Source organism: Selaginella moellendorffii, unplaced genomic scaffold (genome assembly GCF_000143415.4).
Source record: "Selaginella moellendorffii unplaced genomic scaffold, v1.0 SELMOscaffold_71, whole genome shotgun sequence".
Classification (NCBI taxonomy): Eukaryota; Viridiplantae; Streptophyta; class Lycopodiopsida; order Selaginellales; family Selaginellaceae; genus Selaginella; species Selaginella moellendorffii.
The window spans coordinates 674,125-688,396 of NW_003314332.1; the positions used below are offsets into that span (position 1 = coordinate 674,125).

Genomic DNA, 14,272 nt, shown 5'->3' on the forward strand with positions numbered 1-14,272 from the left:
GAGCTCCAATGGAGGAGCTCGTGAGCGCCTATCGAGCAATGGAGGCGCCGTCGGTGATCGTATCCCTGGCCAGGTGATCCTTCTCGCGCGATAATCCATTCCAATGGGGTGATGCTTCTCAGGGGATTTGGCGGCGGATGCTTGTCAGAGCAAGTCCAACAAGTTTTTATGGATCGGTGTGTCAAAGACGAGGTATGCGTGATCGCATTTAATGTATGCCATGACTAAGCTCCCCTGTGTGAAAGATTTGCAGGATTTTTCCTCCAAGTTCTTCTTACATAAGAAACTGTCTTAAGCAATTTATTCTTGCTGTGGAAGCCGAGTCGAGCTGCGCTTTGGATAGCCTTTACGACGAACACGCTGCGTTGCTGTTAAGGTGAAGCAAATCGAAAACTCCATTTCATCCTTTCGTTTTTCTCATATGGTTTCTCGTGACTTTCAGGATAGAAGACGGAAACAGCATGGCCTACAAGACGTTCTCTTATGCAGTACCGGGCGAGGATAAGCGCAGTGGAACCGTGACTCTTCGCCTGTCTCTTAACATGCTCGAAGGAGGCACGGGGTTTGTCCAATGGTTTTTCCTTGAGATTTTGTTTGATCATCTGTTTCTTTAAGGTGCTTTTGCTGGCCTGCCGGAGTTTATCTGGCAGAGCTCGTTCTTTCGTATCCATGGCTGATCAAAGGCAAACGTTGTTTGGAGGTAATCCAATTTTCTAATAGTTTTGATAGATCTTTTGGAGATTCTATGTGGTATTAGCTGGGGTCCGGAGCGGGACTGGTTGGTGTCTGTCTAGCTAGGCTACAACCTTTTGAGGTTTGTGCTGTCAAATCTTCTCTCACGTTCAAACTTCAAAATCAGTTGTGCAGCTTGTTTTGACGGATGGTGACCTCTCGACCTTCGCAAATCTCAGGCACAATCTTGAAATCAACGGAATCGTGTTGGATACAGACGAACAAGAAAAGGTTGCGCTCTTGTCTTCTTGTTTTTGTAACTTATTGTTCTAGACACAGGTCAAGTGTCGTCGCTTGGAGTGGGAGGACGCGTGTTCTACGGAACTTTATAAAGCTGATATCATGTAAGTGGTATTATAATGAGTAGTTTTCCTCGTGTTGATTGATGGCTCCAACAGTTTAGGCGCAGATATCATCTATGACACTGCTTGCATACCACACCTTGTAAAAGTTCTTGCGCTTTTACTTCAGGCAGATGCTGGCGCCGAGGCAATTCTCGCAACCGTGAAACGAAATCCCGATACCATATCGGCATTCTGTAATGCTGCCACCCAAGCTGGTCTCGAGGTTTCGGATGTATCAAGGACAATGGTACCTCTGAAATGCTTTCAGGGCCTGGTCTCGTTTGACAATTCGAACATGCTGCTTCACAAGGTTGTTGCCAAGCCAGTTTAGAGCGTGATCCCGCTTGAAAAACAAATTTTTATTCTAAAAGAGAATGAGGAAACATGAAGGTGGAAGGTACTGGAGAAGTTCCTCGCTGATCTTGTTTCTAACTCAGACCGTAATTGCTACAGACTAAACTCATCGCAAGAACTCCGGCTCGTGCAAAGATCGTCGGCCCAAAAGCCAGGTTTGTCATGTCAGTGGGATCCAAGTTAAGACGAAGCTAACGATTCCGTGCGTGTGTAGGTGTGTCACATATGCGTCATGAGTTCGCAGCGCCGAATGGTCGCACGTCCTTGCTCGCAGTTGATCTTTGCGTTTCAGCGGACTATAAAAGCTCGTCGCTGCGATCCGACAACAGAAGCTATTTTTCTTCCTTTTCTGGCAGTCTCGAGAGAAAGGATGGAGTCAGGTGCAGCTCGCGTGTCCGCACTCCTGGTGCTGCTGTTGGTGCTCGTCTCGTGGCGTGGCTCCGAATCGTGCGACGACAGCAACGCACTTGCGCAGCTCAGCGACTGTGCCGATTACGTTCACACCGGCTCGACGACCGCCAATCCCCCGGCAGCCTGCTGCCAGGAGCTCAAAGGCATCGATATAACGTGCATGTGTGCCGCGGTCCGCAGTGGCGCTGGCGGGACTCCTCCTTCGGGACTCAACGTCACGAGGGTGCTGCTGCTTCCGTCGCAATGCGGCTTGACGCCCGTGGATTGCTCCACCCCCAGCAACTGATCCAGGTAGCAAAGTTTGTTTTTTCTTTTTTTTTTTCCTTTCTGCTTTGCTCACTTACGAGTTTCATCGTGTTGGTTCTTTCTCCAGATCACACACTTGAAATAAGTGTCTTCTCCTGAAAATAAGCTCAGCAGCAGCACTTGTCCACGGGAGAGACCAAAATCCATACGTGAATCAAGTAAGAGACATTTGCTTTTTAGAAATCTAGCGCTTTGTGTGTGTCGTCGCGTCTCGTCTCGTCTCGTCTCTCTTTGTCGCTTATCATTCTTCGCATTCTTCTTCTCACTCTCATTCGCTCGCTCGACGATTGCATCCCAATCCATGTTTGTGTGTCTGTTGCTTTCTCTCACTCTCTCGCTCTCTCTCTCTCGCTCTCACACTCTCTCTCACACTCGCTCGCTCTCTTCCATGCACGCTCTAGTCTGCTCTCGCCCAGTTATAAAAAATCTTTGTCCCTTTGACTTCATGGCGAGAGCAACAATTTCAATGCACGAACGGCGGTGATGATCGCGCTTTGACTTTGCAACTCTGGCGCGGTGGAGCCATGGTCAACACATCCCAAAACTCTCTGTTGTTTTGGATAGAAATCGATGCGTAGCATTTGACTTTGCAATGGCGTGGAAGGTGGCGGTGGTGACAAACTTGGAGAACCCTAGTGTGCGGCGCTAGCGCCTAGGCTTTTTCACAAGCACCCAAAAGAATCTTTAGGCATTGACTCTTCCCTTTGATTCAATCGATTCAATCAAACAAAAGTATTTTCTCGCTATCTTTCAGTTCTAAGTATGGAGAAAAGGTGGTGAGTCGTGAGTGAGTTCTCATAAGTTCTGTGTTATGAGATCTTTGTTTTTGATCGACATAAAGCAAACCATACAAACTATGTAGGTAGTAAAGGAAGAGTTCTTTATTTTTGCATCGCGAGACGTAAACAACGCCGCACGAGCGTGGAATTTTGTCTAAACCGCCAGCATTTATAACCCCGCGCCATTAAATCCTGGCCGTCACCTCCTTAATCTCCGCACATCCTGCGGTTGCAACCACCCCACGTGGGTGTTATTCCCTTTACCCCTTGTATTATCGCTTTATTGACGTGCACGACGAGCCACCGCGCCCGTCAAGCCCGTCTCCCTCTTCTCTCTTTTCTTTTGCCATCGCCATTGCCATAGCCGTGAAAGAAAAGAATTAACGCCGCGGTCTTGTGCCCAAAGCTCACTCACAGCTGTGGAGCATTTGTTGGAGCGCGCTGTCTCGCGACAGATCTCTCGGATCTTTGTCCCAATTCTCCATCCCGGTCGCGTTTTCCAGCGGCGTTTCGGAGGGCGGCGCGGGAGCTCTCAAATCGGCGGGCATTCCTCTCATCTCACAGGTTCTTGTCTTCGCTAGCCTTGCTCGCCCAGAATCAAGGAAAGCGAAGAAGCTCGGAGAAGCGAATTGGGTCTATCCATGAAAACAGGCACCAGGGGGAATCTGGCTTGGGTGGTCGGCTGCTAGGAGGTGTTTGTCAAGTGGGTTGTGGCCGGAATTGGAGATGGAGCTCCCAGATCGCAGGAGAGATTGATAGGTCGGCCAAAGTGGAGGTGGGTTTTCGCGGCTTGGTTGCTTGGCTCCACACAGACCCTATGCCTGGGGTTATGGCCAACACTGACAACCAAGGCAATGTGGTGCCACAGCGAGACCCTTCGCCCGAGCTCCAGGTACTTTCACTCTTTCACTAGATAGAACTTAGAACAAAGAAAAAAGAAAAAAGCTTGCTCTTCGTGCGCTCGCTCGAGTGAAAGTGGAGAGTGTGAGAGTAGAGTGGAGTGAAGCAAGCATCGGTTTCCTAGTGCTAGATTTTGTTTTGTGGCTGCGTGCTTTCTTCAAGGCGAGCGAGCGTTACTGTATCGCGATAGAAAAGAATAGTTTCAGCTGGTTCTCTAGCGGAACGAGAAGAACTTACACTCGTTTTTTTTCGTGTTCTTGTCCTTCGCAGCGGCAGCGGGGGAAGTGCTGGGGGAAATTCTGGTGCCTCGGCTCCTCCCGGAAGCGAGGAATGCGAATTTGCCCCGCGAGACAAGAAGGCCCGGCGTCGGCCACCAATGCATGGACAAACGGAGCTTCGTCCTCCACCGCCGCCAACCAGTTCGTCGGCCTCTCGCCATCGCTGCTAGCACCGCCATCCTCCCCGGCGTCCTTCGCAAACTCGGGGAATCCTTCCACGGTGCAGTCCCCCGCCAGCTTCACCGTCTCTCTCTGCGTCCCCGCCGCCAGCTCCTGCTCCCCGGCCTTCGACTCCACCGCCACCATGTTTACCATCGGACCATACGCTCACGAGACGACGCTCGTCACCCCGCCAGCTTTCTCGGCCTTCACCACCGCGCCGTCCACCGCTCCATTCACGCCGCCGCCGGAGCTCGCGCACCTCACCACCCCGTCCTCGCCCGACGTTCCATTCGCGCAGCTCTTGACGTCGCTCAAGAACAAAGGCGCGGTGGCGGGAGGAGCGGCGCCGCCATACTCGGCCTCGCCGTTTGCGTCACCCGACTACGTGTCCCGGGGCGACATGCAACCGTCGTATCACTTGTATCCCGAGAGCCCGCTGACCAGCCTCATCTCTCCGGCCTCCGGGGTGTCCGAGTCGGGCCCTCCATCGCCGCTACCCGAGCTCGAGTTCCCGGCAGCCATCACTGCGGCCAAGGCGGCCAAGGCCACCAGCGTCCGCTTGGCTGTGAGCTTGTGCGACCGGCGAGCTGTGAGACTGGGACACGAGACGCCACAGTCGCTGGACTCCAACAATCACTCGAGGGAGCTGGAGCCGATCAAGATCTTGAGTCCTCCCAGGGGGCAGTATGAGGAGAGGTGGTGCTCCAGGACGCTCGACTCGTGCTCCACGTCGAGTAACGCTGTTGCTGCTACCAAGTCGATGGAGGAGTTGCCGCGGAGGAGCCATTCGTGTGGCGGGATCGATGAAGTGGAGCTCAAGAGATCGCTGTCGCAAGTCGGAGCTCTTCCGCGAGGTGGAGACGATGACGATCGAGCTGACGCAGATGTAGATACGATGGTGGTGGAGGATTCGCAGCAGCCGACGTCGGCTTTGCTCAGGGGTGGCGACGATGATATCTCGGACTCTCTCCGGGACGAAGAAGGAAGAACAGAGAAGAACAACGACCTTGGTGCTACTGCTGAGACAACAACGCATTCTCGGCCTATCGAAGAAGATGGAGTTGGAGTTTGCTCGTCTTCTTCATCGTCTTCTTGTTTGGACAAGTCGGGTGACGTGGAAGGAGAAGCGAAGAGATTCGAAGAACAGGCACTCGAGTCGCCTAGAAGCGACTGTGGGATCGTTCTGGAAGTGGAGATAACTCCGGACGATCTCGTCAAGGTGAACATCACAGGTGCCAAGAACAAGAAGAAGAATGGCATCGTCACCAAGAAGAATGGCTTCCACCACCACCACCACCACCACCATAACCATCGAAATGGTTTTGTGGCGAGCTCCAAGTCGAGCTGGGAAGACTTGGACGCCATGTCTGTGGATTGCATGGAGCTCAACCTGACCGATAACACCATCAAATCGCCTCTCAAGTCTTCTCCCATCATGGATTCATGCTAAAGTTTGTGCTTGTGGTAAGCTCTCTCTTTTTTCTACGTTTTCCTTTCTTCTTTCAAACAAGACATCTTGGAGCTCGCAAGCTAAGTAGATTGGCGCTGTTGATTCCAGCCCCTCCTGTTAATTATTTTCACAAAAGCAACTAAGTTTTTTTTTCTTCCTCCATCCAACTCTTGCGTCGTGAGTGAGTCGAGAGGAAGGAGTAAAGGAAAGGAACAAAGAGTGCTAGAACGTCATGATCTGGTGAAGCACAGGACAGTGATGTAAAAAGCACAGCATAACGTATGGAGGGGATTGGGAAGAACACGCATGATCTTGTCAAGGTACTCGACAAATCGATCGAGAACACTCTTCTGACCTGGTAGAGCCGGAGGAGGGGGAGGAAGCGCGAGTAAATTCTCCGAGCTTCTTCTCACGTAGAGCACGACTCCTCGTCGTTCCAATTCGCACGACAAGCTGGTGTAGTCACTGCTACTACTCTTAGCATCCCTTTCGAGTGTAATTGCCGAGGCCATTGAATGATCTCGCTCGCTCGAAGCAAAGAAAACGAATCCTGGAAGCAATTGAGCACTCAAGAGCTTTCCTTTTGGTTCTTCTCGATCGCGAGGAGGAGCAAAATGTTAGTGTCCTCAAGGATCTGAGGAGAGAGAGAAGTGTAGCTATAAGATGGCTCTGATTGATTGATTGATTGCCTTTGCAAAACATGGGACCCTCTCTTGATGTCCGAGTCGAAAGGAAAAGGAGAAAAAAGAGACACTTTCGGCAAGGAACGATGTGATACTCTACTCTTCCAGAAAAGAAAGAAGGAAACAATGTATGTACAGTTGCTTGCGTGATGCGAGAAAAGGAGGAAGTTCATGTCGAAGATGAGCTCCACCACCTAGAAACGTGAGTGGATCAATGAATGATAGAAGAAAGAAGAAAGGAAGGAAAAATTCTCGTACCTTTTCTCCTCTGTTTTCGAGCAGCGTGTTAATCCGTGCTGATCGAGCGAGCTCTCGAAATCTCTAGAAACCTTTAGTGGAAGTGAGATTCAAATCTGTGTCGCAGTTCTCCTGCCCGGGCTGACGACGATACACTTTTCGGGATTGGCAACGTCCACTCCACCGGCGTGCTCCACAAACTCCTTGGCACTCATGTGTTGTCCATGGCAGGCACACACAATCTTCACCTCGCCCTTCTTGTATGCGAACAAAACTCCCGTCACCGTCTTGCCATTGGGTCCCGTTCCAGTCGTCGTCACCCACGGCAGATCGCTCACCACACTGCTGCTGCTGGATCGTGCCACCATCGCTGCTGCCTGGCTCGACCTCTCCGGATCTTCCCAGCCTACTGCGCCGTCAACTTGTTCTTCTTGCTGCGGCTTCTTAGGGCTCCGGAACGCCGAGCTCGTGCTGCTTCGCCTGCTCCAGCTATCCACGGACGAGCCCATGCTCGATCGCATAGCGGCGCCCTCGGACAAAGTTCTCATCAACGACCTGTTGCATCGAACCGGACTTGGAGCGCGGAGCGTGCTGCTTCTTTGCTGCTGCTGCTGCCGCTGGAGGAGGAGATACTCCTGGCGGAGGTTTGCTCCAAGAGAAGACGAGCGCAGGAGAGATGGAGGTGGCGGCGGGGTCAGAGGTGGCGGAGGTACCGGCGGCGGAAGCCTTACGTCGCCATCTGCAAAGACCAAATGCAATGGTGGTCATACCATGGCTCGAGGACCATCATACCTTCGCGAGAAGATATGACCACCTTTTGCTCCATCGAAGACGGGCATGCAAACGATCCGGAGGCCATCACCATGGCTACCGAGGAAGAGCCGGCGCTGCTCGACTGAGAAGAACCCATGGCTCGAGGAGGAACTGGCAGCTGGTCATCCGGAAGAGTGGCCTCTTCGCCACCATCATCCGGCCTTACCATCTTGCGCATCTCCAAGAACTTGTCAATCCACTCGGTCTTGGGCTCGTGCACAGGGCTGGGCCGTATCACACCGCTAAAGCTCGTAGCAGTACCCGCGGTCGTACACGTATTTAGAGCCCTGGCGGTAGCGTCTGGAGCTTCAGCTTTAACGTTTCCGGCGGAGGAGTCGAGGGTGGCCGCGGAAGAATCCAAGCTCCTCCTGGACTTCCTGATAGCATGGCTATGGCCGCGGCCCGGTCTCGTGGCCTTGTTCTCGGTGGGACGATCCTCCACGTCCGCCTCATCCTTGACGACTGGCTTCTTCCTGGGGTGATGGTGAGAGTGCGAGGACGTGGTTCCAGAGCCGGAGCTCTTCCGGCGCTGCTGCTTCTGCTCCTCGATGAGAATCCTGCGCTTCTTGCGCGCCTCCTGCCGCTTCTGGCACTGCACCTCGCGCTTGAGCCGCTGCTGCTCCAACACTCTCCAGTTCACGGGCAGGGAATCCGACCGAGCCAGCGATGGCTGCCTTGCGCTTCCTACATTTACACTTGCAACACCCGAGCTCCCTGCCGGGGCGAGCACACGATCGTCGCACTGCTGCTCCTCGTCTCGCAGGGGAGAAGGAGGACACGATGAAACTCCCGAGTGGGCGAAGGACGAGAGGCCGAGGCTGAGCTCCAGACCACTCTCAAGATGCCTTCCTCCAGCTCCTCCCAGTTGCTGCGTCGTTGGAGAAGGATCTTGGTGGTGGCGGTGTTGCTGGTGGCGCGGAGGAGTGATGCAGAGATGGGGCAGCAGCGGCTGGAGTTTGAGCAGCAAATCCTGCGTCCCAGCAGCAGTGGCAGTGGCGGCGGCGGCGGCGGCAGCACAAATTGTGGAGGAGGACGCTGAGGAGGACGAGGAGGAGAGTGTAGCAGCAGTGGGACTGGCAGTGGGAGCGGGAGCTTCGATGTCTACCTTTACGGTCATGGTAAAGTGGACGCGATTGCTGCTGCTCGTGGATGCGCCCTCGCTGCTACCGCTCATCATGCTGATCCGCCGCTCACTTCGCCGCCGCGCAAGATCTCTCTCGCTCTCTCCCTCTCTCTCTCTCTCTTCCCTCCCCTCTCTCTCTCTCTTCCCCCCAATCCTCGCTAAACCTAGCGGCCTGTCCACGCAGCACGTGGCAAATCAGCACGTGGCGGCTGCTCCACGTGTCGGGCTTCTCGGTTTTTAGGGAACAAAAGGATATTTTATGGCGATTAAAAAACTCTGTAAAAACCAGGGCACTACACCTGTAGGAGGTGGCATTGGGTGGACAAAGCCGCCCCATCGCTGGAAACGCGACACGTGGTGTGGTGAAAAATGGCACGTGGCATGTGCTCACGATCGGTTCCAAAGATTTTTATCACATCCAATGGTCGAATACATGGCAATCACGATGTGGATGTTTGGGCGGCACAAAAATCTGGAGTAAGATACATGTTTGATAGCATCACATATGGGGAAGCGTTATTTACGTCAAGCTGGATCATCTCTTTGATCACTCGCATTCCACGGTTGAAATCGTGGTGCATCCTACAACCATTCAACAATGTCGTCCAAGCCACCAGTTTTGTGTCTGGCGTATATTTCGGCACCAATTCTATGGTTTTCTCTGCGTCATCCAGCTTGCCTACTCGCCCTAACACGTCTACCATGCAAATGTAATGGTCCACAATTGGCGTAATCCCATAGTCTCCAAGCATTGTGCCAAAGTAGCAAATGCCGCAGTGCTCCAAGATGCCGCCGTGACTACACGCGGACAAGATCCCAACGAATGTAACCTCGTCCACGTCGACGCCCTGGAGCTGCATGGCTCGCCACAGCTCCAGCGATTGGACCTCGCGACCAGCCTGGGCATATGCCGTGATCATGGAGTTCCACGTCCACGTGTCCTTGCCCGCCATTTCGTCAAATAGCAGCCGTGCGGTGTCCAACACTCCACACCTGCCGTACATGGTCACCAGCGCGTTGCCCAGAGCCATCTCGGTTTCGAGTCCCCTCGCCACCACCTCCTCATGGACGAGCTCGCCCACTCGCAAATCGGCCACGCTCCCGCAGACGTCGATCACGCTCACAAAGGTGATATCGTCGGCTGGGATGCCCTCCACGTCCATCTCCTGGAAGAGACGAATGGCCTCGCCGCCCACCCCGTTCTGTCCGTACGCCGCAATCATTGCGTTCCACGTCACCGCGCTCCTGATTGGCATGTCGTCAAACATTCGCCGCGCGTCCGCCACGTACCCCGCCTGGGCATATGCCGACAGCATCGCATTCCTGGCCACCACATCCCAGCGTGGCATTCCATCGAATATCCTCCTGGCCTCATCAATGTGACCGCTCTCCGCGTACGCCACAAGCAGATTGGTCCACGACAAAAGCGACTTGTACGGCATGCTGTCAAAAAGGACTTTTGCGGCCAGTAGGTGCCCGTTCTGGGCATACACGGTCACCATCGCATTCCACGTCACCCCGTCCCGCCGCGTCATCTCGTCGAATAGCTGCCTGGCCTCGTCCACGTCACCGTTTAGCCCGTAGCCAGTGATCATGGCATTCCACGCTGTAACGTCGCGCTGGCGCTTCCCCAATCCATCAAAGATTTTGCGGGCCTCTCGTACGTCCCAAGCCCTGGCATATCCACTTATCATGGTGCTCCACGTCACCGCGTCCCTCTCATCCATACGGTCGTACAGCTCCCGCGCAGCGTCCATGTCCCCATGTGACGCGTAGGCAGCCAGCATGGCGTTGCAAGTCACCGTGTTCCTCTCTGGCATTTTAGCAAACAATGACGTGGCTCTTGCAAGATGGCCGTTCTGGGCATATGCGGTTACCAGGGCAGTCCAAGAAACGACGTTTGGATTCGGAATCTGGTCAAAGAGATTCTTTGCCTCGACAACACTTCCTCGTTTTGCATACGCTGTGACTAACGCATTATACGAAGCTTCATCCTTCCCTGGCATATTGTCAAAGAGCGCCTTGGCTTCCTCCAGAATGCCATTGCTGGCATACGCGGCGAGCATGGCATTCCACGCAACTACATTTTTCCGAGTCATCTTATCAAACAAAGCTTTTGCCTCGCGCACGTCCTGGTTTTGAGAGTAAGCCGTGATCATAACTGTCCAGGAGAACTCGTTTCTGTCTGGCATCTTGTCGAAGAGCTTCCGAGCCTCACGGAGATGCCCTTTTTGGGCATATGCAGCCACGATAGCGGTCCACGAAACAACGGTCGGATCCGGCATGGCATCGAACAGCGTTCGAGCATCCTCCAGATTCCCATTCGATGCATACGACGTGATAAGACAGTTCCAGGTGACGGAATTGGGACGGGGCATCTTCTCAAACATGGTCTTGGCGTCGTCAAGATGCCCATTCTTGGCATATGCTGAGATGACCAGGTTCCACGAGTAGGCGTTGGGGCGTGAGATGCCGTCAAACACCCGGCGAGCGTCATCCACACTGCCACACTTTCCAAACATTTCCAGGAAAAGATTCGACAGGAACCTGTCTCCGGTGTGCTCGCTCGCCAGGAATTGCTCGTGGAGACGTTTTCCAGCTCGCAAATCCTTCGTGTTTCCGCAAGCACGGATCTTCTCGGCACAAGCGGATGCATCCAACCCATCAATCGAGGCCAAAGACCACATCTCGTCTTCATCGATTCGTGGTGTTCCTTCTGGATCCCTGAATCTCCGTGTAGAGATTGGAGAGCAGTGTCAAGGAGGAGGAATCGGTGGAATCCCTGGACATGATCTCGTTGACAGCCGCAATCGCACCACGTCCTACATTTCCGTGGACTCTACACGCTCCCAGAAAGCTCGACCACAAAACACTATCAGGCTCGAAGGGCATGGATGCCACAAGGCCATCGGCGGCGGCGAGCTCCCCGGCGCGCCCAAGAACATCGATGAAGCACGCGTAGTGATCCACAGTAGCTTCGATTCCAAAATCCGCCCACATTCCAACGAAGTAGCTCCTTCCCAATTCGACATCGCCCTTGTGGCTACACGCCGCAAGAACACTGACGAAGCTCACCTCGCTGGGCGTGAATCCCGCCTGGGCCATGCGACCGAAGAACTCTAGCGTTTCATCGCCAGAGCACACTGCGAGCATCGAATTCCAGGACACTACGTCGCGATGCTCCATCCGCGAGAAGATCTTGTGGGAATCGGCGACGCTGCCGCAGCGCCTAAACATCGCAATGAGCGCATTCGACAGCATTGGATCGTCGCGTTCCAATCCTCGCACCGATACCTCGAATTGGATCACGCGGCAGAGGGCCTCGATCCCTAGGGCAGCGCAGGCGGCAATGGCGGCCATGAATGTGATGTTGGTGAATTCCAGCCCTAGAACGTCCATGCCACACAGCACAGCCAACGCTTCTTTGCCATGCCCAAACTGGGCATATGCTGATGCCATGGCTGTCCACGTCACCACGTCCTTCTCAGGCATAGTATTGAAGAGCTCTTGTGCTTCTCGCATGTAACCTAATTGCGCGTATCCTACCAGGAGGCTTGTGTAGGTGATAATGTTTCTTTGTGTCATGAAATCAAACACACTCTTAGCCACGTCAAGATGCCCGCATTGGGCATATCCAGCGATTAATGCGTTCCCACTTACAACGTTAGAATGAGGATTTTGGTCATAGAGAATCTTGGCATGGGAAAGTTGATGTTGTGAGCAGTAAGCAGTGATCATGGTGTTCCAGGAGGCAGAATCTGGATTTGGGATCTGGTCGAAGAATTGCCGAGCTCGATGAACATCCCCTCCCTGGGCATATCCCGCAAGCATCGCATTCCAGGAGACGATGTTCTTCCGCGGGGCTGGAATCTGATCAAAAACGTTTCTGGCCTTTACGAGATCGTTGCTCTGCGTGTAGCCCGAAACGATCGAAGCCCAAGACACCGTATCTCTCTCCAGCATAGAATCAAACAACTCTTTCGCCTCGCGCACACAGCCATTTTGATTGTAGGCGATGATCATCGCATTGCAGGATCCAATCCCCGGGCTGGGGCCGATGGAATCAAAGAGGCGCCTCGAGGAATCAAGCTGCCCATACTGACCGTACGCAGAGATGATCGCGTTCCATGTAGCCTCCGTCCGATCGGGTACGGCGTCAAACAGCCGACGGGCGAGATGGAGCTGACCCTGCTGACCGTACATCGCGATCATGGTCGTCCACGTGACCACATCGCGGCCAGGCATCTCGTCAAACAGGGCTTGGGCTTCCAGTAAATGCCCAGCGCGGGCATTTGCCGAGAGAAGAATATTCCATGATATAACGTCTCTCTCGGGCATCTGGTGGAACAGGGCAAGGCATTCGCGGACATTGCCATCGTGGCAATAGGCGGAGAGGATGAGGTTCCAGGAGATTAGGTTTTCTCGATTCGCCACGCGATCGAAGAGCTCCCTTGCGCGATCGATGCTCTCGCCGTGTTGCGCGAGGCCGGCGAGGATGGAATTCGTCGATAGGTCGTCTCTTTCTGGCATCCGATCGAAGATTTCCTGTGCCTGGTAGACGCGGCCGTGGTGGGAGTAAGCAGCCAGGAGCGCGTTGTAGGAAACGAGGTTGCGCTGGGGCATGGCGGTGAAGATCTGCTCGGCATCGCCAAGATTTCCAAGCCGGGCGTGTGCCGTGAGCATGGAATTCCAGGACACCAGATCTTTGTCCGGCATTCCATCGAAGAGATCTCTGGCTTCTTGGAGCTTCCCCGATCGCGAGCACGCGGCGATCAAGATATTCCAGGCCATCTCGTTCCTCTCCGGCATGCAGTGATCGAAGAAGGATTTGGCGTGGAGGATCTGGCCGGTGTGCGCGTAGGCGGCGAGAACGGAGGTCCAAGACACGACATTGGTGAGAGGCATGCGATCCAGCGCGATCTTGGCGTCACTGGCGCTGCCGCGGCGGGCGTGGGTGGAGAGCGCGATGTTCCAGGAGAAGAGATTGGGGTGAGGGATCTGGGAGAAGACGAGGAGCGCGCGGTCGAGATGGCCGCAGTTGCGATACATCTCCATGACGAGATTGCACAGGAAGACATTGTGGCGGTGATTGGAGGCGAGGATCTGAGCGTGCAGCGCCTGGCCCTGTGCCACATTCTTGGATCTGGATGCCTGCTTGAGCAGCGCCGCGTAGTGATCTGTGTCGTGCATCAAATTGGCACTTTTTAAAAGACCTAAAACATTAACATGGAAGTTTTAAATTAGAATGTTAGCTAATTTAATTATGCTTTGTTCTAGAATTTCAGTGCTCAAATTCTTGGCGGAAAACACTCTCTTTGCAACTATTCATCATGTTCATCTTTGCCACAACTTTTCTTACCTCTATTTTCATCTATAGTAGATTTTTTATTAGCATCACTAGCAATGGCACAAACCAACTCAATTCATTCTTTTCCATAACTTCTCAAGCTAACAAAAACACATTTAAAGAGTTGCACTAGCACTTAAGCCAGCACCAACACTGTAAGAATTGATCCATAGCACCTCCAACAAGCATGGTTAATTATGGTATGTATGCTAACAACATGTTTTGTTACTCTATGGGCATTGCTTCTGCTTGTAGCTAACAACACCGTGTGCCACACACACAAGTGAAAGCTTTATAGAATATTTATAGATATTTTAATAAGCATTAATATTTCTTTTTCATTTTTCAAGATC

At 53.3% G+C, this 14,272-nt stretch overlaps 5 protein-coding genes across 5 annotated transcripts; 2 read left to right on the top strand and 3 right to left on the bottom strand.

The window, feature by feature from the left end:
* The first annotated feature begins 9 nt into the window (after positions 1-9).
* Positions 10-2,893, top strand: LOC9639777 (protein-lysine N-methyltransferase EEF2KMT). The gene is made up of 12 exons (XM_024660037.1): positions 10-73; positions 123-192; positions 246-376; positions 443-562; positions 616-700; positions 758-814; positions 868-963; positions 1,012-1,076; positions 1,131-1,473; positions 1,530-1,585; positions 1,645-2,132; positions 2,215-2,893. The coding sequence occupies exons 1-9, from the start codon at positions 39-41 to the stop codon at positions 1,405-1,407; spliced, it is 936 nt and encodes a 311-aa protein (XP_024515805.1). The 5' UTR covers positions 10-38; the 3' UTR covers positions 1,408-1,473; positions 1,530-1,585; positions 1,645-2,132; positions 2,215-2,893.
* A 356-nt stretch (positions 2,894-3,249) lies between these two features.
* LOC9639713 lies at positions 3,250-5,876 on the top strand. Its single transcript, XM_002985994.2, has 2 exons — positions 3,250-3,818; positions 4,097-5,876. Exons 1-2 carry the CDS (start codon positions 3,744-3,746, stop codon positions 5,714-5,716), a joined length of 1,695 nt encoding a protein of 564 aa, XP_002986040.2. The 5' UTR covers positions 3,250-3,743; the 3' UTR covers positions 5,717-5,876.
* A 493-nt stretch (positions 5,877-6,369) lies between these two features.
* On the bottom strand, positions 6,370-8,765 carry LOC9639714 (MAP7 domain-containing protein 1). The gene is made up of 3 exons (XM_002986057.2): positions 7,429-8,765; positions 6,658-7,375; positions 6,370-6,593 (listed from the first exon to the last, which is right to left on the bottom strand). Exons 1-2 carry the CDS (start codon positions 8,624-8,626, stop codon positions 6,747-6,749), a joined length of 1,827 nt encoding a protein of 608 aa, XP_002986103.1. The 5' UTR covers positions 8,627-8,765; the 3' UTR covers positions 6,370-6,593; positions 6,658-6,746.
* Positions 8,766-8,819: 54 nt separating this feature from the next.
* On the bottom strand, positions 8,820-11,365 carry LOC9639778 (pentatricopeptide repeat-containing protein At4g02750). Its single transcript, XM_024659917.1, has one exon. The coding sequence runs from the start codon at positions 11,257-11,259 to the stop codon at positions 9,013-9,015; it is 2,247 nt and encodes a 748-aa protein (XP_024515685.1). The 5' UTR covers positions 11,260-11,365; the 3' UTR covers positions 8,820-9,012.
* Positions 11,267-13,762, bottom strand: LOC9639779 (pentatricopeptide repeat-containing protein At4g02750). Its single transcript, XM_002986059.2, has one exon. It carries the CDS (start codon positions 13,760-13,762, stop codon positions 11,267-11,269), a length of 2,496 nt encoding a protein of 831 aa, XP_002986105.2.
* Positions 13,763-14,272: the final 510 nt, after the last annotated feature.